Source organism: Globicephala melas, chromosome 1, assembly GCF_963455315.2.
Source record: "Globicephala melas chromosome 1, mGloMel1.2, whole genome shotgun sequence".
Lineage (NCBI taxonomy): Eukaryota > Metazoa > Chordata > Mammalia > Artiodactyla > Delphinidae > Globicephala > Globicephala melas.
Genome location: NC_083314.1, coordinates 58433077 through 58452147, shown reverse-complemented (window position 1 = coordinate 58452147; position 19071 = coordinate 58433077). Strand labels below are relative to the sequence as shown.

At 44.7% G+C, this 19071-nt stretch overlaps 1 protein-coding gene across 3 annotated transcripts in view; it reads left to right on the top strand.

The window, feature by feature from the left end:
- PRRX1 (paired related homeobox 1) overlaps positions 1 to 19071 on the top strand; it is a 74529-nt gene continuing 55458 nt past the window's right edge. For all 3 annotated transcript variants that reach the window (XM_060296498.1, XM_030875501.2, XM_060296508.1), the window contains exon 1: positions 1 to 1247. In XM_060296498.1, coding sequence (XP_060152481.1) covers positions 1007 to 1247 — 241 coding nt within the window. In that variant the 5' untranslated portion in view covers positions 1 to 1006. The remainder of the gene's footprint in view (positions 1248 to 19071) is intronic.

Sequence of the window (19071 nt, the reverse complement as noted above, 5' to 3'; positions counted from 1 at the left end):
AAGAAGGAGATTGTGATGGAGAAAAGGGGTCTGTAAAACGTCAGGCACCACACAAAGGCTTTGCCACGTAATTACAGGCTCCTATTAAGTCGAGATCTGCCCTCCCAGGGGTCTCCAATTTTCTTGTATTCCCTACAAAGCCTCCTCTGCATGCCAGTTTGTGCCTTTTGAAGTGCCAGAGAGCTTCTTGATCCAACTGAGAAGGAAAAAGGAGCTCAGCAAGAAGAGGGGGAGAGGGAGAAGGGAACGGGGAAACCCACTACCACCCTCCTTCGGACTCTTGGAGCCCTTTTTTTTTTTTTTTCCTTACGAAAAGTAAAGTGAGAATCCTGCTCTCCAATACATCTGCAAGACATCACCCTCTCCTCCTGAAACTTTAGTCACTCCTGAGAATCCACAGGAGTGCAGAGAGGGGGAACACGTTTTCTTGAAGATGTTTTAAAGCTGGAACAAGCCTTCTTCTGTTGGTGCTTGAACTCTTGCCTGGGAATAACTTTTTTAACCTTAAAAAAAAAAAAACCCACTTTGATTCTTCTCTCCCACCCCTTCTTCTCTGTTCTTCTGTTTGCCTAACTCCCCCGCCCTGCTGGCCTCCCCTTTCCTCTCTCCCCCTTATTATTATTTTTAGTGTGTGCGCGTGGACGCTTTTGGAGAGCTGGAAGGGATTTTTTTCTCCTGACTTGAACATAGGGTGACTTTTAATTTTATTTTTTGGTGTGGATTATCTCTTTGGACCCCGCCGGACTTGGCCTCAGGAAGGCAACCGAGGCTGTCGAAGGCTGCTGGTGCAGAACGCTCTGCTCTACACAAGGGGGTCCCCCGCCCTCCTTCCACTTTTTTTTTGTTCTTCCCCTCCTTCTCTCTCTCTCTCTTTCTCTCTCTCTCTCTCTCTCTCTCCACTCCCCCCCTCTCTTCCCCACTCTTCTCCTCTCCCCCCTCGCGCCCACAGCGTTTGGTGTTGATTCGAGCGGGAAGAGGGGGGTGGGTGGGATCGGAGGGGGAGACCATGACCTCCAGCTACGGGCACGTTCTGGAGCGGCAACCGGCGCTGGGCGGCCGCTTGGACAGCCCGGGCAACCTCGACAGCCTGCAGGCGAAAAAGAACTTCTCCGTTAGTCACCTGCTAGACCTGGAGGAAGCCGGGGACATGGTGGCGGCGCAGGCGGACGAGAGCGTGGGCGAGGCCGGCCGGAGCCTACTGGAGTCGCCGGGACTCACCAGCGGCAGCGACACCCCGCAACAGGACAGTGAGTGAGGGGCGCATGCCCGCGGGGGTGTGTGTCCCGGGTCGAGGGCGGGGGTCCGGGCTGGGCGGCTGGAGCCCGCCTGGGGCCAGGGGGAGAAAGTCAGGAACCAGGAGGGGTTGGTGGCAGTGGCCGGAGGAATGGCCGGTCACAGACAGAGGGAAAAGGATGAGAAAAGGAGGGCTCCGCGGAGGACGGAGTCAGGGCGGACGCTGGAGGGAGGCCCTGCGATTGGGATCAGGGACTCTGCCCGCCGCAGACTCTCGCCGAAGCCGACTGCGCTGCCTCTCCGTCCCGAACGAGTGCGGCTGCCAGATCTTCCCGCTTGCGGGGCGACGGGGCTGGGCTGGAAAAGGGTCCCAGAGCGGTGCAAATTCGGGGAGCCCGCCCTGTTTGGGAAAGCATTGGGTTAAAGATGCTGAGTCGAGTTCGGAGGGCTTCTTCCGGGTGGCGTAAGCGAGTTGGAGGGCAGACGGGACAGAGGTGGCAGAGGGCACCGCGTAAATCGAGCTAGACCCGCGCTGCTCTGGCTGGGCACCGCGCGCGGGCTCCGAAGGCCGAGTGTGCCGAAGAGGCGGCGCCGGAGCGCCCGGCTAGAAAGCCGGATCCGCTCTCTGTCCCCGGAGCCACTCTCTGTCCCCGGCTGTTGCGGACACCTGCATAAGGGTTTGAGACTCCCGGTAGAATGAAAGGCCTGAATGACACGGGAAGACTCAGGCGAAGCAAAGGTAGTGTCCTTTAGGGGTGAAACCCGAGCTGCCGCCCCGCATGAGCCCGCACGGGAGAGATGCGCTGGGGAAGCGCGGAGCACTGTGTCGCATTGAAGGAGCTCTCCCTACTGGCCCCAAAATTTCCAGAAAAGTCCATGTATAATCTCCCTTCCGCAACCTACCTGATTGGTATCGTGCCCCCAAGGAAATCTCACCTCGCGTTATTAGCTGTACCTCAAAAAACGTGACTCCAAGTGTATCCATACGTCCTGGAGTCTATAACAGACCTGTCACCTGGCTCATCACAGGTGACATGGGGTTGGATATTTCCTAAACAAGGTTGTTAGAGTCAGAACTTGGCTGGAAGGTTTTAAATGAGGCTGATCCCTTTCCATGCCATTATTTGCTGACTGCTGTTTCGTCTTGGAACCTGGAGCCTGTGGAACCAGGGGGTCCACTGGAATTCTGTGCTTTTCCAAAAACAGTGCCAAGGTCAGATTCTCAGAAAACAGATAGCAAAGCAAACGGGACTTAGAAACAGCTGGAAGCAAGGCCTGTGAAAAATGGTGGGAGGGCCAAGCTGAAACAGGCCGCAGGGAGAGCCCATCTCTACCGCAGGCTGCCTGCTGTTCGCCCTGCATCCTTGGTCCAGGCCTGGGCTCCCTTATAGTTTTTTAGCCAAAAGCAAACTGGGGCCGATCCACCCTATGACGCGCAGAGGCAGAGGGTGATGGGGAGTCTGACCTTGCCTGACACTAGGGAAAAACTGGGCAACTCTGAGGAGTGAAGACCCCGTGTCCCCAAGTCCCGGATAATGCCTAGGTGCAGAGGCCTCCTTGTTGAGGTTACTGGTTTCTGAGGAGCTTTCTGGGGAGCTGCTCAGGCCCAGCACAGCCAGGCAGCATGACTCAACCACCGAAGGCGTAGGCACTTGTAGCTCAAGAAAATGCACTGCAAAATAATATTATTTGAAAACACTTTACTAGGGAATATTTAAACATACAAAGAGTAGGGCGAATAGTATTACGAATTTCCATGTGCCTATTACCCAGCTTCACTAATTCTGCAAATTCCGCCGTTTTTTTGTTTTGCCATGGCTAATTATTAATCACAACGTTTGTCACTATTCGGAGAACTGAAGGCTGGAGCCACAACAGAAAAGAACGTTATGAAGAAACTGCTGTATAGAAAATCAGGGTGCGGCAAGGGAGATCAGCCAGGGCTGCTTTGCCCCAAAAGCAAGCGGAGGGCTGTGTAAAGCAGGCCCAGGGTCAGTGGCCGCAGCAAGCCCAGGGCCCACGCAGGCCAGGGCTGGAGAGATGCTGACGTTTCCTGTCGTTTGACTTTAAGTGGACACAAAGAGAGGGGAGTTCGAGTTCATGGTGGCCTTCTAGTGGGTACAGAGCAAGACTGGGCTGAGGAGGCCAGCTGGGAAGCACCCCCAAGCTGAGGCGAGGCCACAGTGGTGGGGAGGCAGCCCAGGGATGGCTCTTTCAAGACCCAGGCCTGGCGCAGCTAAGGCTGCGTTGAGCACGTGACAACCGCGGGATGGTTGGGGACAGGCAAAGGGCAGCAGGCAGAGTTGGGGACCGTTTGTCCTGAGGGAAAGGGATGACACCTGTGGGAACCTGCCTGCTTGATACTTGAGCACATCACAGAGTTTCTAGTAGTAAGGAGGCCTAGTGGGGAGTGACCCCAGAAAGGAAACAGATTCTGGGGGAGAGGGTGTTTGAGGAAGAATGGTAGACAAACAGTTCCAGAGGGAGGTCGCAGAATGCAGAGCGAGGTGATGGGAATGAGCTGATGGACAGACACCTGGGGCTGAGAAAGTAGCCGGGAAAACACACACACCCAACCCCCCCCCCCCCACACACACACGCCAGAGGCCTTGCTTTCTGGAGATGACCAGGGCCTATCCTAACAAATAGTAGTTGCTTTTAGAAGCAATGTTTCCTCAACCTCCTTCCCCATCTCTGGGATGAGAATAAGAGGGTTTGGTAAGTTGAGTGATAGCAAGTGTCCAGGAGGACCTTTGTCCTTAGTCTTGGGCCCCAACCAGGAGATGCCAAGGAACCTGTCATGAGCTACCTAGAAGTCAGGACCAGTGGAGCCCTGCTGGGCCTCCAGTCCACTGTGGACAGTGAGGGTCAGACTGTGAATCAGAGAAGAGAGGAGTCTCCAGGCAGGGTGTTAGAGCTAGGCTGCCAGCTGCAAGACACAGAGGAGGGCACGGAGAGTCAGGCGCTTTGAGCAGCCTGCTGGGAGTCTTCTCCAGAGTGAGAAATCATAATCTCCTTTGCAGAGATGAGGAACATTTAAAAGACACCTTTTCCTGTTAGAGCTATATAGAAACAGGTCCTTCCTAAATTTTCTGTTCAGCTGAAATAAGTAAAACAGACTCTACTTACACTTGCAATGTTAGATGATTAATACTGCAAATTTTTCTGAATTACAAACTGGACCCATCTTAGCAAAGAGGAGCCACGTACTGTCCAAAGTGAAGGCTTCCCGCTGATCTCCTGCACTCCACACCACAATTCTGTCCCCCCCTTTTTTATTCACTTCACTTTCCTCTCTGTTGAAGGATTTCTTTCTCCTTTTACTGATACTCCCAGCCTAGTAAATTTCTCAAACTTCTCGGTTCAAATATCTTAAGTGTTTAAAGAAACGGTTCTTTAACACGGTTAGAAATCCAGTGGCTAATGGGGGAGTGTGGAGTGAGAAGGGGGTGGTGGTAGAACAGGGGTAGTCAGGGAGAGGAAAGAGAAACAGGTCATAAAAATAGGCAGACCTACTTCTAGGAGGACGGTGCATCCCGCTGTCATTTCTTAATCTGAACTTCTGCAAACTCTTAAAAAAAAAAAAAAAAAAGCGCCTGCCTTCCACGTTCTCAACCTCTAAATTAGTGAAACCAGATTGTCCTAATAAGACCTTTCGTTGGAAACACATGTAGTCATAAAAAGGTAGACGGAAAGTCAATTAGACACGCGTGCACACTAGCACATATTCACAAGGCTGTTCTAAGTGTGCACCGGGCGCAGCTGGACCGCGGGCCACGGCGGGATGCAAATGCAGAACAGCGGCGCGGGGAAATCGATTTGTCACAAAGGGAGAGGTGTAAACGCGGCGCGAAGGAATCACCCGCCCAATGCGCCTGCCACATTCCCGGGGGCCCATCTCTGCCGACTCTTCTAGGCCAGAGAAACGCCCAGGAGAGCGGGACCGTTCTCCAGGGCGCTCCCTGCTTGGAATTCACATCGGAACATCAATTCCACTGGAGTCTCAATATTTGCAACACCTACAGCGCCAAGAAATTTTCCTATGCGGCACCACCCTGGGGCCCTGGAGCCGGTGCCGCCACTCTGAATTTGGGCCTCAGTTATCTCAATTCAGGGGAGGGAGCGAACGAAATATACCGTTTTAAGCGTAGCCTGGAATTTTTTTCTCTTTAGAGGAGGCAGTGAAATCCAGGATCAAGGGAGGTCACTGAGTCCCCAAGGTTGAATGTCAAGTCCAGAAAAGAGGTTGAGAATCCTGTTTACCTTACATGCAGAAGCAAGGGGCTTAATGGCCTCCTCTTACCGTTTCGGAGAAATTGACCGCCTAGTGACTCCCTCCCGCTTTGGAGCGAAGGGCGCTTGGAGTTTGAAGCTTCGGGGAGGGGAGCCTCTAAAGTCCGAGGCCCCGGCTGCCAATACTCCCTGGGGCTCCAGATCCCCCAGGTCTAGAAGACAGTGAGTCACTGGCTCCACCGTTCACTTCACTGAGGAGGCCCTGCCCAAGACTCCGGAGCGCCTTTCCCGCACCTTGGGCGTCGCGCAAACCTGCATTTTTGCTCGGCGACCTTAACCTTCCCCGGGCAAGCTCAGGTCAGAGCGTAGGGGCGTCAGACGGGGAGCAGTAGGTCACTCGGGTCCCTGCAGTTCCTTCGTCTTCCCAGGGGCGTCATTTTAGATTTTACAACACGAGTAAATAAATCATCTCCAAACCAACAAGATGTCACCCCCCTCCAGCCCCCTGCGAAAAAACCCCAGCAATTTCAGAGCCAAGGAGATCTTCCTATTCCACTGGCTCAGATCAGCTCAGATCCGAATTTTGAAGCCGCTCTGGTCAGCAGACACCTCCGGGAACCTTTTTCAGTTTTAAATAACATCTATAGATTTTCAACGATGAGGATCCCTAGACCCATTTGAATTTTCTTTTAAAAGATGTGTTTCTTTTACAGTTCCTCTCCCATATCCTGTTTACCTGCTCCCTCCTTCAGCAGGGCCGACAGTCAAATCAGACCTCCACCTCCTGGAGAACCCCTCTCCTTCGCGGGGGCGCCAGGGACGCGGGTACGAGGAAGTTGCAAATCCGTGCGCGCCTGTGCGTGCGCGGCGAACCCCGCGTTCCTCTCGCTCCTGGCGGTGCGGACTTTCAATGGCTCTGAGAATATATATTTATTTTTTACCCTTTAGGAGAGATGGAGTCAGCAAAAGCCATAAGAAGTACAATTTTTAGGAATCGGGGGATTGTATTTGTAGAAAAGGATATAAGGCTTCCTTTTTTCTTTTTTTCTTTTGTCCCCCTGAGGGTGGATAAGGGGCCAACTCCCTGTTGCCACTTCGTGTCCAAACATTTACAGAACTACCTGTGATTGCGCGCCATTGTAATCCGATTGGAAGCTCTTTGTCGAATTCTGGGTTTTAATTTGAAGCGGGGCGAATGCCACTCATAGTTTTGGTACACTTTTAACTCCCTGTTCGACAATTCAAAGAAGATGCATATGTCAACAGCATTATTATTTATCCACAAGAATTTGGATTCTTGTAAAATCCAATAGTTTGGTGAGCAGGCTAACAACACTCAGTTAAAAACCAACCACCTCAAAAAGTAATAATAATATCAACAAACTGCCACGAACTCCTTTTCTCGAAATGCTGTTTGTTATTAAATCAGTAAATGCGGAGAAACATTGCTGAGACGTCTGAGGAGGGACAGTCATCGGTGTTTCAGGGTCAGTGGGTTTGTTTTCCAAACACACGTACGTTTTTGAGTAAGGAACCTCCACCGTGGTCTGGATATTAGTAGATTCTTGGCATTGTCATTTGTCTAATTTAGTGAGGCAGCCTCAGGGAAGTAGTCGTACAGAGAATTATGGCCTATCAATTTTAGGTTTAAGACAAAAAAGAAAAATCACTACATTTCACTTGTCCTGGAAGCACTTTTCTTGGTGAAAAAAATATCTGGGAAGCCGATTACAGGGGCAAGCCACTTTAGGGGAGGGGAGGGGAACAAAGGCACAAATGGTGGAGGGTTAGGGAAATTTTATGAAAGAAAATAAAGAAAACACGTCAGAACAAATCAATCACAAACACAAGTGACTTCTCAGAAGAGTCTGAGTACAACTAGAATCAAGGATTCTGCTGTTCCCGGAGTTCTCAAATACAGGAATTTATATAGGTCTGAGTTAGGACCAGAATGCAGTTCTCGGGCACTGGATAGCCTAGTCGCTTTGCTGCACCACGTAATGAGGAAGCTCTAATTCCCAAGAACTTTGGTCCTCATTTTTGCCATTATTGATTTCCCCAGACTCAGCTCCAAATGAGGAATGCATTTGAAAAATGTGTATTAATTTGAATCCCCAAGGCCCGAGTTATGAGAAAGAACAAGGACAGGTCCTCTGGTTCCTATTTTGTCTGCTTTCAAGGAGTTATTTGCAAGCGATTGGAAATGCTCTTAACTGCCGCATGAGGAGAGACTTCACCGAAACTCTCTTGCAGGAATGGCGGTCGCACCCGGCCAGAACCACAGGCTCTCTTCGACGCTCATCTATTTGGGGGAAGAGGGGCGGAAGACGTGGGGCGAGGGAGAATTAATTCAGTAATTCAGTGAAGAATTTTAACTTGTAAAATAAAGACACAGTATCTTAGATTTTAATGTTCTCCATCTCTGCCGGCCGGGACGAAGATGCGAAAACCGCCACCCCACCTCCGCCCTTTTCCTCCCAGTTCCAGGGGCACTGGGGCGCAGCGCTCGGCGAGGTGGAACGCACTCGCGAGCCTTACCAGACGCGCCTCTCCTTGCTCTCTCTCGCCGAAAGGGGACGCATTCCTCCCAGGTCGGGGCTGGAACTTAACCCCGGCCTTCAAAAACCCTTGGACTCCCGCAGGAGAGAGAGATGTGCTGGAAGACCCCTCTACACAAGTAGCAAAAGATGGGAAATATCAATAGCGTGAAGTCACTGCGGGGCCTGCGTAAATATATGCTACACATAAGTTTTAACGGAAACATGGTAACAGCTGGTAGGCTTTGTGCCTTCCTCTGTTTTGAAACGAGGGTGGTCAGTATTCCAGGGTTAGCAGGAAGGAACAGGAGAAGAGTGGGACTAGATGACCCTGGATAGGTGGGTGCTAGGGCTGATGCCTCGGTTCCAGTGGGAAGGAGAATGTTTGTCCCTGTGGAGGTGGGTGAGACATTTCTGTAGATGAACTCCAAGTATTTAAAGAAAGAGGGGCAGTTCTGAGAGACGGAGAGCTGGCAGTAGTAGTGAGATGCTGCAAAACTGCCACAGAAACCCTCAGTACCTGAAGTCCTTGGATAGGGCAGAACATTGGCCACCTTAGAGTTAGGCCCTAGGGTTAGGGTAAGCCTCTTCCCCTCAAAGGAAGAACGGTAGCTGCCCCCGCCGTCTTTTATGTGCCTGCAGCTTGGGCACTCACAACCATTTCCAACCCCTGAATCTGACTCCTGGCCTCCACTGGTCCTCCCTTTTTGGGCAAGAGTTTCAAGAGACTTACAGGACAGATGAGGATACACCCTTGTACAACTTGGGATCTTCTACTTCTCTCTTGGTCTGTTTCTCACCCTGACATTGGAGGGTCAACAGGATAAGGCAATGCTGGGAACAACAAACTGACAGAATGAATATTTTGTCTTCGTAGCTTCGATGGTAGTTTATACACACCTTCCAAGATAATCTTGAGCTTGGGCGTTCACTAGAAACAGAAGCATGAGGCCAGAACTGGAAGGGAAATTGCTTTCCCTCAAACGTTTGTCTGAGAGAACATTCACCCCATTCACTTAATTTCTCATCATCAGTATGTCATTATATTTTAAAGGACCTCACAGTGCTGGAAGGTGGTGTAGTTATAAATAAGCATAACAACAGATGGGTACTCTTCCAGTACTCTGAATATACATGCGGAGGCCAAATCTATTCAAAGACCATTGAGATATACAACTTAAAGGCCAAGGGGCTCAACTCAATCAATTTTTGAGCCAGGATATGCTAAGTTCAATCAGCTTGACTATGGGCAAAGTGAAAGGCCTAGCCAGCACTTCAGATATATACAGAGAACATGTTTTCTCAAGTTTCCGTTGTATTTATCCACACAAATTCATGGTAGTCTGCAAAGGTCTCGGTAGAATTGGCTTGGGTCTGTTGAGTGATAGGGAGTCAGTGCCCCGGCCTCCTGAGCTTGTCCACCATCCTTTTCTTCTTTGCATTCATTCCCTGTGCCCCAACTGGCTGTCCAAGATCTGTCTGCTGTGGAGAAAACTGATGCTAGAGGCCACAGAAGCCTCTTAAATGCTGTTCTAGAATCCTCAGAAAAGGAGAGGGCTTTTGAACAAAATATGTAATGTACTAGGTATTTTCATGTATTTGTCCTCTCTGATGATTCATTTTATAATAGCCAGTTAGAGACTTCTTGGGGATTGAGGTTTGGGAAACTGGTTACTATTCTGCTTCTTTTCCAAGTAACTCATAAATATATGAAGTTGAAAGTTCTAGTGGGAACAGGCATTGAATCTAAATCTTTATACCTGGACATTGACATACATCACCATTAATCCAAACTGGGAGGTGACACTAAATGATTATGTACATTGTGACTTTTCTTTCCATTTTCTACCAGTGCTACTTCCCTAAATACTGGTCTGGATTACAGCAGTCACATACCACTGGGACAGGTGCCAGACTGTTGTCTGTGCTCAGTAAATGCTTATTAAGTGATAGAATGAGCTCCCTAAGTTTAGTGGATCCCCTTTCTAACCTAGCATAAGTACTAGGCCCCCTCCCCTCCTCTTCCCACTCTAAACCCTTTGCCTTGGAGATCTCCTCTAGGCTCACCATTTTAGTAACCATCTATATACTAATGACTCCCAGGACATAGCTTCAAGGCTCCCCCCCTTGGAGCTGCAGATCTATATATGCATCTACCTATTGGACATTTCCATTTGAACAGCACAAAATGCTTCAACCTCAAAAACAACCTAAACATGGCACTAATGAGCTCCTCTTCCCAGTCTGATCCTCTCATAACTTTTTCTATTTTCCTGTATCAAAACATGTGGGTGCAACACTCAGAAACTTCAGACTCATCCTTGACTCCTTCCTTTATGCCTCTGTCCAATCCAACTCCAAATCCCAACAATTTTACCTTCTAAAATCCCTTGAATTCATCTCCTTTTTAAATCTTTACAATACCTCACCTGCACTGCTAAGCCAGCCTCCTAACTAAATGGGTCTGTCTGCATCCATGCTTGTCCTCCTCTATGTGTACATGATGGCAGAGTGGATATAATAGATCTTCAAAGAATATTGGTTGCATGAATGAGTGAATGCTAGTGCATTTTTTACAAATATATTTTTTAAAAAATCATGGCTCTCCTCTTCTTTAGAATTCACAATTGCTTTTCATTCTTTTCTACCTGAAGACCAAATTTTTGTCCTGTTCTTTTTTTAAAATCACTCTTTACTATATCTATATCTATATATTTATATATATATATTTTTTTTCGGTACGTGGGCCTCTCACTGTTGTGGCCTCTCCCGTTGCGGAGCACAGGCTCCGGACGCGCAGGCTCAGCGGCCATGGCTCACAGGCCCAGCCGCTCTGCGGCATGTGGGATCTTCCCGGACCGGGGCACGAACCCGTGTCCCCTGCGTTGGCAGGCGGACTCTCAACCACTGCGCCACCAGGGAAGCCCTACAATCTGTATTTTTATCTCTGCCCCAGCAACCTGCTCATTCACACACAAATGCTGATTCGAACCATTCCCCTGCTTTTCCCTAGTATGCCAGTTAAGCTAGTACGTGTGCTCTAGTCTCTTTTCTGCTTCTTTGATTCTGATCTGAAATGTCCTTGCTCCATGCCTCTTTTTTACAAACCTACCCATGCTACCTTTCAAGGTTCTGCTTCCATCACCTCCTTGTGACATCTTCTTTGTCTGCTTCTTTTAGACCAAGCAAATCCCTTTTCTCAATGCTTACTGTAGAAATAATCAGTTCCTCTACAAGTACTGCTTAATTCTTTTCTAAATATTTTAAATTGTTAATTTACCTTGAGAATTTTCTTAAGATTAGAGACTTTTTTGGGCAGGGTTTATTCCACAGTTGTAGTAAGCAAATAAATCAAATAGATAATTTTAGGGAGGTATTGTATGATGCTTCTGTTTATGCAATCTCTAATGCAAGTAATTTTTAAAATATGAGTAATACCAAAGTGCAATACATGCTTATTTTAGAGAATGTATTATTTTGCATTAAAAAGTTTAAATGGGAAAGTCAACTAAATTTCACCACCCTGAGGTAGACAAAGGTAACAGTTAGATGTTAATGTATTTCTTTTTTATTTTTGACACAATGTTTGTATTAATATTCTTTTTTAATATAAATTTATTTATTTTTATTTTTGGCTGCGTTGGGTCTTCTTTGCTGTGCACGGGCTTTCTCTAGTTGAGGCGAGCGGGGGCTACTCTTCGTTGCAGTGTGCAGGCTTCTCATTGAGGTGGCTTCTCTTGTGGAGCGTGGGCTTCAGTAGTTGTGACGCATGGGCTCAGTAGTTGTGGCTCGCGGGCTCTAGAGCGCAAACTCAGTAGTTGTGGCACACGGACTTAGTTGCTCTGCGGCATTTGGGATCTTCCCGGACCAGGGTTCGTACCTGTGTCCCCTGCATTGGTAGGCAGATTCTTAACCACTGTGCCACCAGGCAAACCCATGTACAACATTCTTGATGGCTGATTTTTCTTAATTTTTCAAAGACTGTGTTTCCCCCAAATTAAGAAAACACACACATGTTGAACCCACTTGCTCTCATCAGAAAAGTTAAACAAACGCACAAACAACAAACAAAAGTTCTCCAAGAATGATGAGAGCTGTGACATCACAGTTATTTCCCAGCGTTCTCAAGTTCCAGTGGGTAGATTTCCAGCAGTAAAGACCTTCGGAGTAAACAGTTTCTTTTTCTTTTCTGCTTGTTCTAGCTGGGAACCTTCCCTAGACATGAGCACATGTCTCCTTTTGAAATTGGAAAAGCCTGCATAATACCTAAAGGACATTCCAAGACCACAGTTGGAGAGCTACTGCTCAAAAAAAATCATTTTTACATGATTTAGTAAGAAAAGTGCCACAAAGCAAGTTGGGAAGAAAATATCTTAAGGGACTGAAATTTTTCTATTATTGTAGATCCCTGGATCTTGAATTTTCTTTTATTAAATATTTTAAGACTGATACATGCTTTTGTAGAAAAAAGAGGAGGAAAATGATATATATTTCTCTGTACCCTGTAGAATGATGATCAGGTTGGATAGCAACACATTCCAGGACACGGTAGTGTTTTTTGGCAGAAGAAGAAGCACTTAGAAAAATCAAAGACAATGCATTTATCCAGATATGAAAGTCTGCAGTCCCCCAGCCCTTATTTCAAGTGATAATTGCAGAGAAAATATAAATTGTTATTATGAAGTCTATGTAAAAATCATTCCCAGGCAAAATGATGTTGAAACATTTGCCTGATGAATGCAAATATTTTCTTTAGGCAAAGTATTAACAAATGATATAACATCATGCAGAACAAAATTTTAAAATTATAAATTAGATATAGCTAATAATTAATCTTTCTCTTTCTCATGAAAAAGGGGGAACAGGGAGAGTAATCATCGTTTTTGAGGATTAAAAATCACTCTTCCCCAATAAAAGTTTCTGCAGTTTCCCACATTGCCTAGTTTTAAAGGAGAAAAGAAGGAGAACCACCCAGAGAGCTCTTTGCCTATAACCAGATGTGCTGTTCAGCTGCTCTAATCCTCAAGTTCGAGGGAAGAACACAGGATGAATCCTTAACACATTTAAGAAATAAAATGTAATTTGGTTCATTAATCACGAAACTGAAATCTGCAGTTTCGCTACATATATTTCAAAGGCTGAATCCCTTTTGACAAGAGAAGAAGAAAATAATATCACTGCACGTTTGACTGTTACGCGTCTGTTCTAGCTTCCCTCAGGGAAGAAGAGATTTTTCCGTGCGTGATCATTTTTTACTCAGAATATATGAAGTGTTATTTAAATTTATATCTTTTTTTCCTTTACCCTAACATTCTCCTTTCTCAGGGTGATGAGAATATCTGTTGTCTGCACTGTTTTGGATTTTTCTTTTGTGTGTGTGTGTGTTTGAAGATTCAGGGCTACCTTGCACAGCCAGGAAATTCCAGCTGTGCTTGGGTAAAGCCTTAAAAGTACAATTGTTTAAACTGAATTAATATACTCAGGCTGCTGGTTTGCTTAATTCTTTTCCCTTATTACTTGTATAAATTGATGCCTTACTTGTCTTAAAGGATTAATAACATTAATAATAGGAATGATAAAGTGAGATAAAATATGAAACTGCTTCACAAACTCTAAGAACATGTGCCAGTGCTATTATGTTTTATAAAGGCAGTTCTAAGAAGTAGGTAGGGGTAGCATAATTATTTTTGTTTTACAGATAAGAAAACTGTGGCTTGGAGAATTTTAGTGAGCTACTGTTGAGTGACTTGAATCTTGATCAGGAATCTCTCCTGATCCCATTTTAATTTTTTTCATTGTATCCCACCACCTTTGATGTCAATCAGATTCTTTTAGATACATTATTATCTAGAGAAACAACACTGAGTTAGGAAGAGGGACCCCAGCATGCCACTTCATGACACACTGCCGTGCTGCACAAATCTCTTTTAATTCCTCTGGTTCTTATTCTTCGTTATAAACTGGGCATATAACTTCATTATAAACTGCCCATCTTCCTCATGGGAATGTAGCAGGCCAAAAAGACATTGCATTTGTGAAAATATTTGAGAAATAAAGGGCTAAATTTATGTACATTAGTATACCGTAAGGAATCAAATGAAGGCTTTTCTAAATTAAGTTATCAAATAAAGATAAAAAACAAGAATGTATTTCAATACATTTATATCCAATTCTCAAAAGCAAGAATACTTAATTTAGATTTAGGGGCACTAGGAGGTTCAAAGCATTTTACTTTGTTTTTAGACAAATCCATGTTAAATGATGGGTCTGCAATTTACTTACTGGTTGACTTTAGACACGTCTCTGGGTCTTGATTTTCTCATCTAAAAACCTGACACATTAATATCTATCACACAGGTTTATTGTTTGGAATGATGAGATGATGTAAACAAAGACCCTGAATGCTTGCCCTTTCCCTGTTCTCTAATTCTACGACCTCTCCGACAAGTTCAGGCTCAGTTATGTATTCAATACGGTTTCCCAATCCATGCTGGAGGTCATTTAATGTCACTGAAATTAGGAATATTCCCATCCTCCAAAGTCACAGTCTTACAGCATGTCACTTACCGAGTGACTAGGGAGACATCCGTTTTCGATCAACAGTTCAGAGCTGATGCCTTAGGATTTTTAGTGACACTCCTAAGACCACACCATAAGTTCCTGGCAGAGCCAGGAGTCTGGCTTAGATGTTCCTGACTACGGTCACCTCTTTCAGGCCACCCTCCCCTTCTTTAGCATGAAACAGTATTGCACATCTTTTTAAACTTTGAGATGGGACCAACCTTTCATATTTCCACGTGCTTCATCCATCACTGAAGACTTTATCGTGACTGAAGCAGACAAACACCCATCCCCAAGTTAGACACTGAATTGAATGGAGAATATATGACATATGCTTAGGCTACCAGCTGTCAAGACTTCTCATCCCAGACCTGACACAGCCAGTAAGTTTCCAGGAGACCAATCACGTTAAATTTTCTCTGTAGTATAATATCTCTAACATAGCACTGTCATACCACTCCTCTGAGATTTCTGTGGGGTTTACTTAATTTTTTTGTACATGAATAGTACTAAGTTAAATGTGATTATATATAAAGTTGCCATTCTTTTGCCAACTTAGATTTCCTAACCAGTTGAGTAAGATAAACATTCTGTTCTCAGTTTGATATGTGACCTGCTTTCATATGTATGGCTTTGAAATCTGATGAACCTGGAAGACATACAGACTGCATTTCTATATCATGAAGCATCCAGGACTCTATTTATTTTTTGCCAAGCAATTAACGATGAAATCTTCCTGGCATTTTTCTGTAATAGAACAGCATGGCTAATGCTTGTGGTGCATGTGGAGAAAATGGGTCACTGTGGGTGAGGCACTTTGGAGACGGTTTATTGCAAGACGTGTGCTAGCCGTCTAGAGAAGCAGGGTACCATGTACCTTCTGCACATGATAGATGAGAGGCAGATCATCTCTTAAACACGCTCAGTGGGTATTAGTCAGAGATTAGGAGCACAGCTTTGTTGGGAATATCAGTTCCGACATATGGAAAAGTGTTTGTGTGTTTGTTAAAAATGCTTTGTGTGCTTTACAGTGTTATGTAGTCTCTAATTGGGGGTGTAGATAACTGGGTTACTGCTTTCCTTTAGGGAGCATGGAGTCCTTCCTCATCCAGGAAAATTATGCTTTGGTCCTTATATTCTTCCTTTCTTTCTCCTATATATGTCTCTCCCATGTGCAGTTCATTTCTAATGATTTAGAGAAAAAGGATAAAGAGAAATAACAGGTAATCGGATTCTTTCTCTAATGCACTTGCAATCTAATCCTGTGTATCTTAAAGTGTGATCCCTAACTCACCCGCATGCATCAGAAAGAATAACCTTAAAATGCAGATTCCAAGGCCCCACCCACACCCAGTGAATCAGAATCTACCAATCATGTGCATTCTAAATATCCTGGATGATTTTTATATACCGCAAAGTTTGAAAACACTGACGTACACCACTTTCTCTCATAGTAATTGGTGTTGAATGATGTTTCTTTGTGACATCCACTGTGTTTTAGGTGTTCCATTGTTATTTAACTCTCCCTAAGTGTCAATCTTATCTTTTCAACCAGGTGTATAAAGTTTTGAAGACAAGGGCAGAGAGGCAGGTATTTTCTAACTTCAGAGTGCTTATCATGGTGCTTTTCATGTTGTAGATGGCTTAATAAAAAGCATTTATTAAATAAATGAATGCATGAACAAAGTGGGAGATAAAAAGAGCACACATAAAGCACTCACTAGGTGCCTGGCACTGTTTTAAACGCTTCACAGAAAACAAAGAAAAACAGTTTGAGGCAATTATTGGGGGTTGTAACATTCCTAGGATAAATTTTCAGTGATTGTTATCTCAGCTTTTCTTCTAGAAGAAAAATGTTAAAGAAGGGGCAATCTATCACACAGATACTAATATTTGCAATTTCACTTTAGTTTTAAGTAAGTTTTCAGATGAAAGCATGCCACATTTAGAAAGTTATAGTTCAGTATTTTGTATCTTTTTTTTTTTACAAAGTCCTTCCTTTCTGATGGTTGATAAAGTACAGTTTTTCTAATATTTATGCAATTTTGTGTACTTATCTTCTACATGGTCTGAGAAAGCCAAGTTTTAATTTACCCTTTTTTCAGACATTGACTGTGGGAAGGTTGTATTTTGAAATTTCAACATAACTTTTCCAAGTTTGCCATGTTTAGAGACAAATTTATTCCATTAGTGGGCACATACATTAGCTTGGCACATACTAAAGTTACATCTCAAATATCTCCTTTTAAGGTGTGTTCCAGGGCTTTTGCCCTAAATGGATTTTTCTGCTAAATATCAGGCTTAGCTTTTTTCTACTGAAGTATATCTAATTCATAGCTTGCCGTTCAAAGAGTGTGGAGGAGATGTGGATAGCCTCTTAAATGACAGACCATTCAGTTAAAAAGGAACTGCATTTAGAAAGTCAGGGTTAGTGTGATTTTAGAAAGCTCAGAGGAAGAGAACAAGAAAGGAGGACCTTTGCAGAGATGAGAAGGGGCAAAAAACAAGGGGAAAGGCTTTCCTGGAGTCATATCTGCAGCAGAGACCACTGCTGAGTTACAGGCCTCTAAGCTCATCTGGGATCCTTTGGTGACCTAAACTTTGCTCTAGTGGTTTATGACATCACTGGCACCCCCTTAGTGGAATTACAACTTCATAATTTACAGTTAGCTGTTGTTTATTTTATATTTAATCATTTGTGGAGCATATTGGCAGTATACTCAGGGGAACTATGTGGTTGTGCTCCTGCAAATCTTGTTGCATAATTAAGTACGTAAGAAGTAATTCACCCAGTGTCATAACATCCCATATTTCAGGTCTTGCAGATGCTGGCCTTGGTTGTGATTGTCCTGAAAGTTAGCCCTGCTGACTCACCTTCTCAATGAGTTTTTCTTTGGGCTGAACAGTTACCAAAGACAGCTGGGCTTCCTGGTTTAAATACAGTTTTCTAAGTAGCAAGCATAATGCTTCCATAGAAAGATAATCCTCTATGTGATATTAACTTCTATGATGTAACTGTAAAATGTGTTTCTATTCCTATTAACCCAAAAGAATGTTAAATGTATCAATGATATAACAAAGAAGGTTCTTGAGTTAGCAAAGGGAATTTGGATTAGTCTCTATATTTCTCTGTGTTTGGCCCTGCGGCTCAGAGATGCTACCACTTATCTAATGTCTTTGGATCTTTCAATGGAGGAAGGGAGCTAAGGGAAAGAAATTAGGATTTATTGAGCACTCATCATGACCAGGTACTGTGCTGGGTGATTTATACTACTTAATACTGTTTAAATTTTCACAATAATGCTGAGTGGTAGATATTGTCATGCCCACTTTACAAATAGGGTTTTGAGACTCAGAAGGGGCAGAGCAACTTGCCTAAAGCCTCAAAGTTAATCCTGACAAAACCAGAACCTGTCTTGACACCTCTGGTAACCCATATTCTGTTATCCTATCACTTATCCTCCAGTGGCTAGAAAAGTGGAAGAAGATGATTGAGTTGAATGGCTTTTCTGTGACGTTTAGTCCGTGGAACACAGGACTCCTGTAACTGGGGTACTGGACTGTTCACTGGGCTTACAAGTTAAAAAATGCAAATAGTCCTTTAGAAAATTATAGTTTTGCAAAGAAAACCCCTCGTGTCACTGGATACTTCAATGACAGTCAAGCAGCAAAGTTGAGGTTAATTACAGGGCTCAGTGAACTTGACTGAAAGGGTGAGCTGAAGATAGTACCAGAGAAGAGATTAGGAGAGCCAGAGAGCTTTCCTCAAGATAAGGACTTGATTTTGATCATGGCTCTGACCTTGAACATGCCACCCAGCCCCTCTGAGCTATAATCCTCTCAAATAGAAAGCATATCGGTATAGTTTTTACAAGTCCATTGAAGATTAAATCAGGTATATATGGATCTTCTTTACCTTATCTCACGAGTGGTACACATCTTTTCAATTGTGTCAGGTCTAATACTGGATTAAATACCGGATTAAAATATTGAAACAAAATGACAGGTCCAAAATTTCTGGTTATATTCTTTCCTGCTATGGAAATGATTTTTTTTATAGCAAAGAATAGGGTTTTATTTGAAAGAGTCAGTCTGATTTGGTTGTTTGGAATTGGAAATTCATTTTTCCAGATGCAATGTTATAAGTGGTGATTAGGGTCCCAGGAAGCCTCCAACAGACGAGTAAAAGTATGATATAGATGAACAGTAGTGATGATGGAGGCATCCAGAGGGCTGTGTCCTGGAAGGAATTGTCTCAGGGGCTCAATAGTGAGGAGGAAAGGGCTGTCTTTCCCTCTTTACTGGTATAGACCAGTGCTGGGAAAAGTTTAGAACTGGATGAATTTTATCTCTAGCAGCCTTCTTTAGCACTTACCCTCTGACCACCAATGTATGAATTCAGCCCTTCTCTCCTGGTGCTCTCATGTCATTTACGGTGTGGTCTCTTTGCCCGGTTTCTTTAAGAATGCGACTGAGGTTTTGGTGCCTCAATCATCCTTCCTGCTCA